We start from the raw sequence: 15,911 nt of genomic DNA, 5'->3' as shown, positions 1-15,911 counted from the left end.
TTACGCTTTCTGTGGAAATGTTACTTGCCTCCCCACATGCGGACCTAGACTTGATTGCATGACAGTTTTTGAAGCGGTTGAGCCACGATGCAGAAACTGAGTCAACTAGAAATTCTTCATCTAACTCATTTGCCTTTTCTAGCACGACAAGGTTAGATAACCCAGGAAGTTTAGCTGCTCTGGCCTGCTTGAACAGGATGAATTCTAATTAATCAGAAGATTTCATTGGTCAGGAGTGTGGGAATTCAAATTCAAATTAAGAATTCAAATTAAGAGCTTCAAATTCAGCAACAAGTTTTCAATGGGGGGTATTTGTTTTCCCATGATTTTAATTCAAATTAACATAATTCAAATGAAGCAACTTCAAAGAGGAGTAGACTGTAGTTCAAAAGAATTGGTCATTCAGAAATTTTCACAGCCAAATGAAGATGCCTGTTGCCATTAATCTGTAATGATGTGGAGATGCCGGTGATGGACTGGGGTTGACGAATGTAAAGAATCTTACAACACCAGGTTATAGTCCAACAATTTTATTTGAAAATCACAAGCTTTCGGAGGCTTTCTCCTTCGTCAGGTGAATGTGGGAATCCTTGAAAGTTTCGCATTTATATTCAGAGAACAATACCTGGTGATTACAGATAATCTTTCCAACTGCCCATTGTCAAGGCAATCAAAGTGTTCAGACAGAGAGGTGTTACCTACAGGACCAAGGAATATACAAACGGCCAGAACACAAAACAGAGAGAAAGAGGGAGACACATCCGAAAGGAAGAGAAAGATAGAGAATGACCCGTTGTATTAAAAACAGATAACTTTTATTCGCTGGTGGGGTTACGTGTAGCGTGACATGAACCCAAGATCCCGGTTGAGGCCGTCCTCATGGGTGCGGAACTTGGCTATCAATTTCTGCTCGACGATTTTGCGTTGTCGTGTGTCTTGAAGGCCACCTTTGAGAACGTTTACCCGAAGATCGGTGGCCGAATGTCGTTGACTGCTGAAGTGTTCCCCGACTGGGAGGGAACCCTCCTGTCTGGCGATTGTTGCGCGGTGTCCGTTCATCCGTTGTCGCAGTGTCTGCATGGTCTCGCCAATGTACCATGCTCCGGGGCATCCTTTCCTGCAACGTTGGCCGAGTCACAGGAGTATGAACCATGCACCTGGTGGGTGGTGTCCTCTCGTGTGATGGTGGTATCTGTGTCGATGATCTGGCATGTCTTGCAGAGGTTGCCGTGGCAGGGTTGTGTGGTGTCGTGGACGCTGTTCTCCTGAAAGCTGGGTAATTTGCTGCGAACGATGGTCTGTTTGAGGTTGGGTGGCTGTTTGAAGGCGAGTAGTGGAGGTGTGGGGATGGCCTTAGCGAGGTGTTCGTCGTCATCGATGACATGTTGAAGGCTGCGGAAAACATGGCGTAGTTTCTCCGCTCCGGGGAAGTACTGGACGACGAAGGGTACTCTGTTGGTTGCGTCCCGCGTTAGTCTTCCGAGGAGCTCTATGCGATTTTTCGCTGTGGCCCGTCGGAACTGTCGATCGACGAGTCGAACGTCATATCCCGTTCTTACGAGGGCGTCTTTCAGCGTCTGTAGGTGTCCATCGCGTTCCTCCTCGTCTGAGCAGATCCTGTGTATTCGCAGGGCCTGTCCATAGGAGATTGCCTCTTTGACGTGGTCAAAGCTTCCCACGTCAAAGAGGCCACCCCTATGGACAGGCGCTGCGAATACACAGGATCTGCTCAGACGAGGAGGAACGCGATGGACACCGACAGACGCTGAAAGACGCCCTCGTAAGAACGGGATATGACGCTCGACTTGTCGATCGACAGTTCCGACGGGCCACAGCGAAAAATCGCATAGAGCTCCTCGGAAGACTAACGCGGGACGCAACCAACAGAGTACCCTTCGTCGTCCAGTACTTCCCCGGAGCGGAGAAACTACGCCATGTTTTCCGCAGCCTTCAACATGTCATCGATGACGACGAACACCTCGCTAAGGCCATCCCCACACCTCCACTACTCGCCTTCAAACAGCCACCCAACCTCAAACAGACCATCGTTCGCAGCAAATTACCCAGCTTTCAGGAGAACAGCGTCCACGACACCACACAACCCTGCCACGGCAACCTCTGCAAGACATGCCAGATCATCAACACAGATACCACCATCACACGAGAGGACACCACCCACCAGGTGCATGGTTCATACTCCTGTGACTTGGCCAACGTTGTCTACCTCATACGTTGCAGGAAAGGATGCCCCGAAGCATGGTACGTTGGCGAGGCCATGCAGACACTGCGACAACGGATGAACGGACACCGCGCAACAATCGCCAGACAGGAGGGTTCCCTCCCAGTCGGGGAACATTTCAGCAGTCAACGACATTCAGCCACCGATCTTCGGGTAAGCGTTCTCAAAGGCGGCCTTCGAGACACACGACAACGCAAAATTGTCGAGCAGAAATTGATAGCCAAGTTCCGCACCCATGAGGACGGCCTCAACCGGGATCTTGGGTTCATGTCACGCTACACGTAACCCCACCAGCGAATAAAAGTTATCTGTTTTTAATACAACGGGTCATTCTCTGTCTTTCTCTTCCTTTCGGATGTGTCTCCCTCTCTCTCTCTGTTTTGTGTTCTGGCCGTTTGTATATTCCTTGGTCCTGTAGGTAACACCTCTCTGTCTGAACACTTTGATTGCCTTGACAATGGGCAGTGGGAAAGATTATCTGTAATCACCAGGTATTGTTCTCTGAATATAAATGCGAAACGTTAAAGGATTCCCACATTCACCTGACGAAGGAGAAAGCCTCCGAAAGCTTGTGATTTTCAAATAAAATTGTTGGACTATAACCTGGTGTTGTAAGATTCTTTACATTAATCTGTAATGCTGCAGACATAATTTTGTGTATTTGCTCAAAAACAACCAAACAACCACAGCCCCCTTCAGGAAGCAGTTAACAAAAATCACTTAAATTTGCCAATATTGTCACCGAAGTAAAATTAAAAGATATAGCCGAAATGTTATAAATTGGAGCAAGATGTTTCAGTTGCACTAGATCTTGTCGCAAGACCAGAAAATTACATCAAGGTAAATAAATGTGTACGCCAGATAACACAAAAAATGAAAATTTTGAAAAGTAAATTTAATATGGATATGTAAATTATTGGAATTAGCTGCCAGGCATGAGATTATTCAAAATATGTGATTATTCAAAATACAATCAAAGAGCAAAAAAATTACAGATCCTGGAGATCTGAAACAAAACCAAATGCTAGAAACACCCAGCAGGCCAGTCAGCATATGTAGAGAGAACAGACACTTGCAAAATGGGTCTTTCATCACCGACACATTATAGACACATGTTTGTTGAACTATCTCTAAATATCTTTTGGTTTCTTTTCAGTAAAATCAACTGTACTGAACTACCAGAGCCCTGCGACAGGTCTTTTCCCCACCAAAACAGTTGGTAATTGTAACAATGCTAAAGTCCGAGATTGCCTTTATTGTGCTGCTAGTGCCTGGGCTGTAGCACTCGCTTATAGGTAAGTGCAATCCTTGTAGATGTCTGGGTTTTTAGTACCATGACATTTGTGAATTAAATATGTTATTACGAGTTTCGTGTTTATGCGGAGCTTGGTAGTTCATAAATTGCAGACAGAAGTGTATAGGTTGTACATTTCTCTAACATGAAGTGACAATTCAGTAAAAATACTGTAAATTTTAGAAGCATCTGTGCATAGAATACCTACCTACTCTCCTGTCTTGGATGGGATCTTTACTCCCAAGGGATTATGATCTTGTTTTGGAAGGAGTCCATTTCTGGCAGCAGAGGATTGGTGTAAACTCTGCACTGATAGTTTTGTGCACTTCGATGTGATGCTGCCAACGGAACCATAGCGGTTTATAGCACAGAAGGAGCCCATTTGGCCTGTTGTATATGTGCCAGCTCTTTACTAGAGCAATCCAAAACTAATCTCATTCTCCTGCTTTCTCCCCATAGCCCTGTATCTTCCTTTGCTTCATATATCCAGTTTTACCTGTTAAAACACAATGGTCTCTGCCTTAACCACTCCTTATGGCAAGGTATTCTATGCTCCAACAACCATCTGTGTAAACAAATTTCTTCTAACTTCTTCACTTTCAGTGATATTTTAAATCGATGACCTCTAATTCCTGACTTCCCAACCAGAAGAAAGTTCTTCTTTGTTCACTCTTGAAACCCTTCATAATTTTAAAAATCTCTTATTTAAATCTTCTCTTAGCCTTCTCTATTCCAGTAAAAAAAAAATCCCAGTATCTCCTTTCTAACTGTAGTCTCCCATCCCTGGCATCATCCTTATGAATCTATGCTGAATGGTTTCAATGGCTTTAAAGTTCTTTTAATAATGGAGCAATGAAAACTGCACAAAGTGCCCTAACTGTGGCCAAACCAATGTTTTGTATGAATTCATCATTATTTCTTTACACTTGTACTCTTATGTTCCTATTTATAAAACCCAACATTCTATTGGTCTTTTTCATGGCTTCATCTGCCTGTACTTGCACTTTCAAGGAATTATGTATTTGAACCCCTAGGTGTCTCTGTTCATCTATTCTCTTAAGTGTCTTTCCATTATGCATATACTCCCACTTATTGTTTTTTCTCCCAAAATTTGTACCTCACACTTAGCCACATTAAATTGCATCTCCCACCTGTCTGGCTAACTAAAGAAGTTAAGGAGAGTATTAGATTGAAAGCAAAGAGGCCTATAATGTTGCCAAGAAGAGTAATAAGCCTGGGGATTGGGAGAGGTTTGGAAACCAACAAAGAACGACAAAAAAAATGGATAAAAAGGGAGAAAATAGAATATGAAAGTAAACTAGCAAGAAATATAAAAACGGATTGTAAGAGCTTTTACAAGTATGTAAAAAGGAGAGTAGCAGTTGGTCCCTTAGAGGCTGAGACAGGAGAAATTATAATGGGGAATCAGGAAATGGCAGATGCGTTAAACAAATATTTTGTATCTGTCTTCACAGTGGAAGACACAAAAAGCATACCAAAATAGTAGGGAACCAAGGGTTAAATGAGAGTGAGGAACTTAAAACAATTAATATCACCAGAGAAAAAGTACTGGACAAACTAATAGGACTAAAAGCCAACTTCGAAAATCATAACAGGATTAGGCAGAGTCAATATGGTTTTATGAAAGGGAAATCATGTTTGACAAATTTATTAGAGTTTTTTGAGGATGAAACTAGCAGGGTAGATAAGGGGGAGCCAGTGGATGTAGTATATTTGGATTTTTACAAGGCATTTGATAAGGTGCCATATAAAAGGTAGTTATACAAGGTAAGGGTTCATGGGGTTGGGTGTAATATATTAGCATGGATAGAGGATTGGTTAAAGGTCAGAAAACAGAGAGTAGGGATAAACGGGTCATTCTCAGGTTGGCAGTCTGTAACTAGTTGAGTGCTGCAAGGATCGATGCTTGGGCCTCAGCTATTTACAATCTATATTAATGACTTAGATGAAGGGACTGAGTGTAATGTATCCAAGTTTGCTGATGATACAAAGCTAGGTGGCAAAGCAAGCTGTGAGGAGGACACAAAGATTGTGCAAAGGGATATAGACATTAAGTGAGTGGGCAAGAAGGTGGCAGATGGAGTATAATGTGGGGAAATGTGAAGTTATTCACTTTGGTAGGAAGAATAGAAAAACAGAATATTTTTTAAATGGTGAGAAACTATTAAATGTTGGTGTTCAGAGAGACTTGGGTGTCCTCGTACAAGAAACACAAAAAGTTAGTATGCAGGCAATTAGGAAAACAAATGGCATGTTGGCCTTTATGGCAAGAGGGTTGGAGTACAAGAGTAAGGAAGTCTTACTACAATTGTACAGGGCTTTAGTGAGACCTCACCTGGAGGACTGCATACAGTTTTGGTCTCCTTATCTAAGGAAGGACATACTTGCCTTTGAGGCGGTGGAACGAAGGTTCACTAGATTAATTCCTGGGATGAGATGGTTGTCCTATGAAGAGAGGTTGACTGGAATGTGCCTATTCTCTCTGGAATTTAGAAGAATGAGAGATGACCTCATTGAAACATAAAAGATTATGAGGGGGATTGAGAGGGTAGATGCTGAGAGATTTTTTTCCCCTGGCTAGAGAGACTAGAACTAGGGGGCATAGTTGCAGGATAAGGGGTTGGCCATTCAAGACCGAGATGAGGAAGAATTTCTTCACGCAGAGGTTGTGAATCTTTGGAATTCTCTACCCCAGAGGGCTGTGGATGCTGAGTTATTGAATATATTCAAGGCTGAGATAAATAGATTTTTGGACTCTAGGGGAATCAAGGGATATGGGGATTGGGCGGGAAAGTGGAGTTGAGGTTGAAGATCAGCGATGATCTGATAGAATGGCGTAGCAGGCTCGAGGGGCCTTATGGCTTACTCCTGCTCCTGCTCCTATTTCTTATGTTCTTATGTTCATTCCATTGATCTTTCTATGTCTTACCATCGGGGCCTTGGGACACATCCATTTTTGGGTTCTGCTACTTTTTGCTGTTGCATAGTATCGAAACCAAGATAAGGAAAGCGAATATCAACGGCAAAAACTCAGTCGCCTGATCAACTCTAAAGTCATAGTGCAGATAAACACACCCACGTTGGGAAAGAACAACAATGAATGGAAACTTGAAATCATAAATTAAATGGATCATTCGCTTCGTCGCCCAATGTGCAAAGAATCGTTTTTTTAAACTAAATAGTGGACTGAAGAAGCCAAATTGGATTCCCATTCCAAAATCATCCTCCTGTATCAGTAACCAGAAGTACTGCTCACCTGCAACAATGAACAGAAGATCGTAGAGAATAAGAAAAGTAGCAAATGTAGATTACCAGCACCCAATCAAACAACACAACAAACACCCACACAACAAACTTTGGAAAAACACCCCTCCAACAATGACTAAATGCCACCTCCACCCCACTGAACATAGATTGACATGCCCCTCCCCAACCCCCTACAACTTACCAGAGATCATGGTCAGCCACAAATGCCCCATCCAAATGACCAAAGATCACACCCTCCCCAGTCCCCCAGACATGAACAATGTGATGCCCAAGGGCACACTGAAGTGACAAATTTTTTTAAACGTAGAATTCCAAGTGCACAAACTACAGCAGTACCAGTTTGCCATGCTGCATGAACCCCACTGAGCAAGAAAAATGGCAGAACGCCCCCCACCTCCCCACCCCCCCCCCGCCCAAGCAACTGAGCACAAATTATGGAACCTCTGCATCCCCACCCCAACCCCCCTTCATATTGAGCTGAAATTAGGACATCCACACCCCACACACACAGAAATCCTCCCCATTCCTCACCATTCATACATCCCTTCAGTAATCACACCCAAATGAACAGAAGATCGCAGAGATTAAGAAAAGTGGAGGTTGACGACCATATTTAGAAATATAGCCATCAACCTCCACTCATCAAGCAAAAGCAAGCACCCCCACCCTTTCACTCACCAATAATTAGGCCAGAGTCACCCCTCCATTGAACTGAAATCAGGGCACTCCCCCCACAGAGCAGAAATCAATACACGAAACAGCCCTTCACGTCCAAGATGTCCATCATTCAACCAAACTCTTCTTTGAGGGCAAACTTGACATTCACAGCTCCCTACTGAGGACAAAGAGTTCCTGCCAGACATCCCCCTCCCCATCTCCAGTGAGGACAAACCCAGCCTTCCACCCCATTCCACTGAGGACAGACGATCTTACCCCTCCTTTCCCCGTCCACTGAGGAATAACTCGGCCTTCCACTTCCCCTCACTGTGCACAAACCCGACCTTTGCCTTTTCTCCCAGTAAGAACAAATGTCCAGACCTGACTGAGCTAAAGATGGTCCCCCAACCCTACTGAACAAATTTAGGCCTGTTCCTGTCCCTGTCCATACCCAATGAGAAGCAAATTTCTGCCACCCCACCCCTGAGAAACAACTCATGTCTCTTCCAGCCCCTCACCCTGATCTAACTACCTACCCTCTCTGTCAACTCTCCCCCCAACCTCCACCCCCACGTAAGAAAAACATCCTGCTCCCTCCTTCATCAGGGAGAGGACCATTAGCCCTGTCTCATTGCCAGTCAACCCTGCACTGCCCCTTGTCCCCCTCATTTCCTCTTCTTCTTGCCCTCCTTTCTCGCTCCACTGTGAAGAAATGGCCCCACACACCCCTTCGTTGTCTCAGTTGCAATCTCTCCTCCACCCACTCCTTTTCTCTACTCCCCCTTTCCCTGTCGTCTTCCACACCCACTCTCCCTTTCTCCCTGCAACAACAACTGGTATTGATATCGTGCCTTTAACTGACCACAGTAAACTGGGCTGATCTGTTCATGGGCATGTGGGAAGTATTCAAAGAAGTATCTGGTATGATGTAAAACCAGCAGCTACCCTAAAAAGGCAAAAGCTCCACTTGTGCAGTTAAGCAACCATGATCAACAAATGTGGTAAGAAACAGTATCCAGCTAAAAGAAATGGCTTACACAAATGCAGGAAAAAGTAGAAATTCAATGGACTGAAAGAGCTATAAAGCAACAAAGCGATACAAATAAAGTAATAAGAGGTGGAAAAGGAGAATGTGAAAAAAAACTTGAAGGGATATCGAAACTGATGTAGTTCAATCCACTTTGGATCCGAGAAAGACAAATTGGAATGTTTTCCTAATGGTGAGGAACAATAGAAACAATGGAGGAGCAAAGGGATTTAGGTGTTCGTGTACACAAATCACTAAAAGCTAGTACAAAAAGTAGTCTAGAAGGCTAATGGAATGTTGGCCCTCATCTCAAAGGGGTTGGAATACAAAAGTAAGGAAGTGGCTTCAGTTGCAAAGTATTGATCAGACCTCATCTGCGTTCAGTTTTGGGCACCACAGCTCAGGAAAGATATAATTGGCTTTAGAAGGGTGTACAGTGCAGATTCACCAGAAAGTTACCAAGGCTTAAAGGGTTAAATTATGAGGACTGATTGCATAAACTTGGTTTGTACTCCTTTGAGGTTCAGAAGTTTGAGGGGTGACCTAATTGAGGTCTTGAAAATGATAAAGGGGTTCAATGGGGTAGTTAAAGGGAAACTATTTCCTCTGATGGGGAATGCAGAACAAGGGGGTAAATCTTAAAATTAGAGCTAGGCCATTTAGGAGTGAAATTAAGAAGCACTTTTTCACAATAAGGTAGTGTAAATTTGGAACTCTTCCCCCAAAAGGCTGTGGATGCTGGGTCAGTTGAAATTTTCAAGACTCAGATCGATAGATTTTTGTTAGGTAAAGGGCAGAAGAGGACTCAGTTTAACGTCTCGTCCAAAAGATGGCACCTCTAACAGTGTAGGACTCCCAAAGTACTGCACTGAAGTGTCAGCCTAGATTATGTGTTCGTTTGTGGAGTGGTGCTTGAACCCACAATCATTTGACTCAGAGGCGAGAGTGCTACACTGAGCTAAGACTGAACCTTGATATGTAATTCTTTAGGTTAAGATGCTGCTCAATATCAGAAATTTGTAATTTAATTTCTTTGTGATATTTTAAGAAATTGCTTGCATCATCATCCTTTTTTGAACAAATGTATATTGTTAAATATGGATTCACTGTATTCTATTATGACAAATGCAAAGAAGTTGGAATTAAACTCTTTTCATTGTCTAAAACAACAAAGATAGCCAGTTGAATGAAGCAACCATTTGGGTCGATAGAGAATGCTAGTACCCATTTCTCTCCTTTGTAATCTCCCGGATCATATGCGCAGGTGTTTTTCTGAGGGAATGTCAGTTGTGGGCTATCTAAATGGACACCTGCTAAAGGGTATTAAAGTATGAAAGTCCACGACCCCCAAGAGGTTTCATTTTCTGCCATTTAATTGACCCCCTGCCGTTGTTTGGCACAAGGCCCATCAGTTTACTGTCTCGCTTAACGTCAGTTGTGTTGAGACTTAAACGTAGAATTCCAAGTGCATTTTTCTTATTTTTAACAGCTTGAACTTTATTGAACATCTTATATGGCCAGATTTTGCTGTAGCAGGGCATCTAACAGCGAGGAAAACAAGGCATCTGGGAGCTGAGTGAACAGGGCAACCAATTGTGTATCTCCTGAACCATTCAGATTGAACGATTGAGAAATAAACAGCGCAAGGACTGAGAAGGCAGTGTATATTAGAGTGGGTGAATTCAATGTCAAACCAGGTACAGAAAGAGAAATAAAGAGAGGGAAAGAAAGATTGGATTAAGAGAGAGAAAAAAAGAGAAAGGAAAGTTTAAAAAAAAAACAAAATTAGACATTTTTAAAATCTCCAACAACAATTAATACTTGAAGGAATGAGACACCACACTTGTAATAGTTAATTTTCAGTGGCAGAGAGGTTGATTGGCAGTAATTAACAATTATCACGTCATTAAAAGGGTACTTACACTTGAAATGACAAGACGTAACTTTCTGTGGTGAGTTTAGTTCGTATCTACCGTGCAAATGCAGCAACTTCATGACATTCAATGCCTGTCAGTGGTGAGGCAGACATCAAAATGCGGTTTCATGAAGCTAACGACGGAGCTGCGCAACTCCGACAGCAACTTTTGGATATTGCCAGTTAATCGCGCATCTGCTCCTCGCCTGAAGTTGCTGTATCATTTACGTATAAATAGCAGTGAGCGCCATTAGCCTCGCCGTTATTTTGACAGCAAAATCTGGCTCATTGTAAAGAAAAATTAAACTTAAGCTGTTTGGCTTATTTTTAAACTGCCAGTTTCGTGTCAAAGTAATTTCAATATTGATGCCACACTGAAGCAAACCTGACCATGTGGTCTTCTTGTACTACTATCCCACAAGGTTCATGATGATGTTACAGTGATATTGCGATGGTGTAAGCAGACACTTAGTCTGATGGTCTATTTTAGAATCAGCCATTGGTATGCTCCGCATGTCTCTAGGCAACAAGGGACTTGTAAAAATGTCACTGCACTGCCATTCCTGCTTGTGCTGTATAATTAGATTTGAAAAGGCTTAGGTCCATAAGTGCTTCAGACCTTGAGCAAGCCTGCTGGATCACTGTAAGTGCAGTTGAAATGCAATAAGTAACATTTTTTTTGCACTTGCGCAGCCTATGTAAAAAAAAAAATCTAATTACTACCAATAAATACCACTAAAGTTAATGTTACACTGTTCTTCACAGATGCCCCGAACCAATGTTTTAAAACAAAATCTACCCTAATGGAAATAAAAGAGATACACAGTATGTTTTGCAGCTCATGTGAGCTCTGCCAAGGTGTGGTAAGACAGGGAGATTTGGTAGATCCTTGGAGTGAGCGGTGAAGAGAGAACTTGATGGAAAGCCATCTTCCGAGGCCCCATTTATCTCCCGACAAGTTGGTAAAGCCCTCAGAGTTGACGATCCACTAAACCACTTTCTAGGAAAGATGAAACAAAATGAGGGAAGACATTTTTTAAAAAGCAGAACTTTTCATAAATAAAACAAATTTTAAATTGTTGTATTTAGTTGCAGTTGAGTTATATTGTATGCAATATATTGTGAAACCAGTGGTTAGCAAGTATTTTCCAGACATACTGATCCAGAGATTGTGGGCATGATTTTAACTTGGAGCTGGGAACCCAGCCCACCTCTAGATATTCGCGCGAGGAACCCGGAAGCCAAATGAGTGCATCGTAATCTGCGATCGAAACTCAATTGAAGGTAAGTATTTGTGCTTCCGGTTTCCTGCGTGTCAAGCAGCCAGATTGACAAGCTGGCTGCTTGTCGGAAGGGAAAGCACCGGCAAATCAGAGAGGGGGCGGGAAGGAGAGAGAGATCGTAGGCCATGGAACAAATCGAAGGAGGTCGGGGGGATGTGGAGGACATCAGGGAGGTCCAGCCGACATCGGGATTGTGGGGTGCGGGGGGGGGCGTTCAGCCAACATTGGGCATGGTGGCGGGGGGGATCGGCCGCTCGCTGAGTCCAGTCGCGCCAGGTGAGTTTGTTGGGCCTGGATGAAGCACTCCTGCTCCTCCAGGCCCACAGGCTGTGCAATAAAGGCACTCGCCTCAAGGATCCGGCTCTTCCCACTTGCTTTCACCTGACGTGAATCGGAAGCGCTGGGAAACCCGAACGGGTACGATTAAATTCATTTTACTTTTGTAATACACAAAAACTTAAGTACCTCAAATACTTCAATGAGGTACATTGCCTCTTTAAATATTGGCCCACCAGCTTTAAGTGGGAGTGGGACTTCCTGGTGTCTGTTGTGCTCATGCATCCAAATGCACCTGGGTCAAACCCGGAAGTGGGCGCGTCGGAGCCGGGATGCGATCCCGCTCCAAAAAGCTGTTATTTTAACCTCCCACCTGGCACCAACCCACCCATCCTTGGGGGTTAAAATGACCCCTATGTGTGTACAATTTTGTAGGTGCATGTATTGGTTAATTCATGCCATTTCCTCTGATTTTTGACTTCATTGCAGCTATGTGTAGTCTGTTTGAGAGTGGGTCAGATTTTAAATTTTTCAAGACTCCCCTATGGCTCAGTGAGTTTATTTGATGAGTAGCTGTGTAGTCCAGATCAAGAAGGTCTAATTTTTGATCCTCAATCTGTGCTAAGTTAGCTGATTTCAGGAGAGAAGACAGTTTGGATACTAAGACTGACCAAGTGTTTGGGGTTGGGGAGGGTCAAAACAACCAGGGTTACTGCTCTTGATTTCCATCCAGAGACTCCTACTGGGAATTCACATGTGGGCGTTGGATAAAGATAGAATCAGCCTCAGATATGATGCTCACTGCAGTCAAATAAATAGCTTGTTTACACTGCTAAAGTTTCCATGGTTGAAGGTTCTAAAAGGCACTGGTACTTATGGAACGGTACCCCAGTTAAGAATCGTCAGCATCAGGAGAGGCAAGGTCATGAGGAGAAAATTGATGAGTGAAGGGGGAAAAAAAAAAATCAAACTTTAATCAGTGGCATGTTGTTTTAAAATGCTGACCAAATCACACAGCATTTACAAATGTACTTTGAATAGTATTTTTTAAGCAGAACAGAACCAAAATATTTGTTTCTTGCGTGTTCCTAGTGTTCCTTTGAATAAAGAATTTTCTCCTAGCCTCTCCCCTCACTCTCTGTGACAGTATTAAATTGCTAACCCCTCATCACTGACTCCCCAGCAGAGAAAATAGTCCTTCCCTATGCACACTATTTGAACTTTTCATAATTTTAAAACCCTCTATTAAATCTCCTCTTAGCCTTTTCTGCTCCATTGGAAATAGTCTCAGCATCTCAAGTCTTTTCTCATAACTGTAGTTTACCATCCTTGGCATCAACCTGTTAAATCTATGTTGTATAGTGTCTAAGTTTTCAATGTCTGGAGATGTCTCTCAGGGGAATACCACGTCTGAACCTCCTTGCCAGTCTGCTGAAATGAAATGACTACAGATAAGAACCCAAACATGCAGACTGATGCAGCAACTTGATTACTTGCTTTGGTGCCTACAGTTGCAGGGTCATCTCCTAAATATGCAAGTGAACCGACATTGCACTATGGGGTGAGGTTAGCTTGTAGTTCGATGTGCGGTGATCCTAATTTTGCTGCCTTGGGACTGCAGTCCCAATGTGTTGTGCATCCCCTTGATTCTCATTTTTTTTCTTGAGCAAGTTTCCTGAGGAAAAGCAATCTTTCAGCTGCCACATCTGCATGTGAATAGTTTGCCTTCTAACAGTCATTACCTCCATTTTGTGATTCTCCTGCAGTGTGGGTTGTGCTTTGAGAGTCTCTCACGTATTTGTGTTTACAAGTCCAGAACTAAAGGAAAGGAGAATATTACTTACCGCCACAAATCGTTTTCTCTAAACTTTTTCCACAGAAAAAAATATGTCCCTGATGTTCGCCTAGAAAACAATTTTTTTTGACCGCTGACCTCAGCGAATCTGGCAGGTTTACATTGCGATTGCTACTGACTGTGCAAGACCTGCATCTCAGAACCCAGCTAAGCTGATGATAGCTATCTATTCTTAATTCTTCTTGGTGATGAAATAAACTGTCTAATGATCAGTGGGCATGGCACTTGTAGGCAGGAACTGCTTTCCAGGCAGGGGCTGCATAAAGAATTGTGCAGCAGTTTTTGAAGAATTGTTAAATTATTGCCTAAGCTCATGGTAGTACATCCAAATGGTCTTTCTTCAGGGAAACAGTTCAACAGAATGAGCAATAATTTCTACATTTTTGTTCTGTTCTGCTAACGATATTCACTCTTTTTGTATCACAGTAACTGTGCTAAATAATTTACTTCTGCCTTATTTTCTTACCAATTACCTGTTTGGCTTGAAATTCCCTATTTGTTGACTTACAATTGTGCACTGTATGTTGTCTGATTATAAATGCCAGTGCCAATCTGTGGGCTGCAATCAGCCCAATCTATCATTTAACTGGGTTTGAAGTGAAACTGTTAAAAGTAATGATCAGGTTTTTATTGAATTGTTAAATTGTTGGGAGGAGTAACCGTGATATGTAACTTTCAGCTTCCACTATTCTTTGTAGCAGTCTGTGGGTGGATGATGTCAATGTCAGCTCAGCTATTCAGTTAAATAAGCACTTTAAAACCAACAATTTATGACTGTATAAGATTTTTTTTTCTCCCCTCCTCACCTGAAGGCACTGACTCATGCTGAGTATTGATCCATGGGTTCCAGTAGTCCCCTACTACTTCACCCAACTATCATGAATTATGTGAGAGACTAGTTGTGAGTATCAGCATAGCCATTTGAACTTGTGGGTGACAGTGCCACTGAGGCCAATTCTGCTTTCACTTAGCATTCATGCACTTCCATTTTTCACTGGGATGATTGATTACTAAACAGGTATTGGAACCCTAGCTTATTTCCTCCTCCTTCCCCACACCCTCCCCCCTCCAATCAGACCAGTTATGTTGAGGTTAATTGTAGCACCCACTACTAATGCCCTGGCTGAGATCAACTAATGCAATACAGTTCAGGGATCGACCTGTACGCCTCAGCATCGCATCACACTGCATCAAACAGTGCATTAAGATAAGTAACTTTAACCTGCTTATTTCTTGGCAACAATTAAATAGATTGTGGGAAGCAGTGGGGGACTGCATTAAATAGGTCAACGTTATGCTTTCAAAGAAGACATTAGAAGCAGTCCATGAGTGCACAGTATGTCTGTTTTATAAAAACTGTTTTAAGTTTAAAAAGATCCTATCATCTGTTTCCATTTGTCTCTAAATCTCTGATCCCTTGTTTCATTTAAAAAATGTCCTGAAAGGATGTTGTGATCTCACTTATGACTGAATCCTAATCGGGAGTTATATTTTCAATATTGTTGTAAATTTTAAAAAAATGATGGGAACCCTTATCAAAAGGGCAGAAAATCGTTCTGTGAATAATGGCAAACAGTCCTGTCTGCTTCCATATCCTGTTCACTTGCCAGTCATTGTATTTATTTTCAATCAGTTTTCTTACCACCTGATTCATGAATCTGAATACAAATCCAGTTTACAATTAGAAAAGTTAGTTGACAGAAAAGCTGGACTGAAAATGAGAGTGAGCATTTTCTCTAGTTTGGCCTCTAGCTTCATATAATTCTGTTTAGTACTACTTTAAGAAGGCAGTTTGCATATTTGTAAATTATACTTTCAGGGTATTGACCCAGCTGCATGAGGATGAAATGTGAATTCCTCATCAATTCCCACACTTAAAAATCTCTCAAGCTTTGTTTTGATAACACAAAAACAAATCCAAAATTGCTACCAGAGGGGTCAGCACTGAAACGCATTCTATCAGCATGGTCTTAATGCAGTCATTTTTTATTTGTATTTCTTTTGTCCCCACACATTAATTCCATTTGACCTATGGCATAACTGAAAAATCTCTATGCTACGACACAATGTGATGTTT

The 15,911-nt window shown here is 42.5% G+C and overlaps 1 protein-coding gene across 3 annotated transcripts in view; it reads left to right on the top strand.

The window, feature by feature from the left end:
• The window catches only part of phkb (phosphorylase kinase, beta), a 258,511-nt gene that overhangs the window by 32,600 nt on the left and 210,000 nt on the right, over positions 1 to 15,911 (top strand). For all 3 annotated transcript variants that reach the window (XM_067997927.1, XM_067997926.1, XM_067997928.1), the window contains one exon: positions 3,396 to 3,534. In XM_067997927.1, the coding sequence (XP_067854028.1) occupies positions 3,396 to 3,534 (139 nt within the window). The remainder of the gene's footprint in view (positions 1 to 3,395; positions 3,535 to 15,911) is intronic.

Source organism: Heptranchias perlo, chromosome 16, assembly GCF_035084215.1.
Source record: "Heptranchias perlo isolate sHepPer1 chromosome 16, sHepPer1.hap1, whole genome shotgun sequence".
In the NCBI taxonomy this organism is placed as follows: Eukaryota; Metazoa; Chordata; class Chondrichthyes; order Hexanchiformes; family Hexanchidae; genus Heptranchias; species Heptranchias perlo.
Note: the sequence above shows the minus strand (reverse complement) of the source record. Positions and strands in the feature narration are given on the sequence as shown.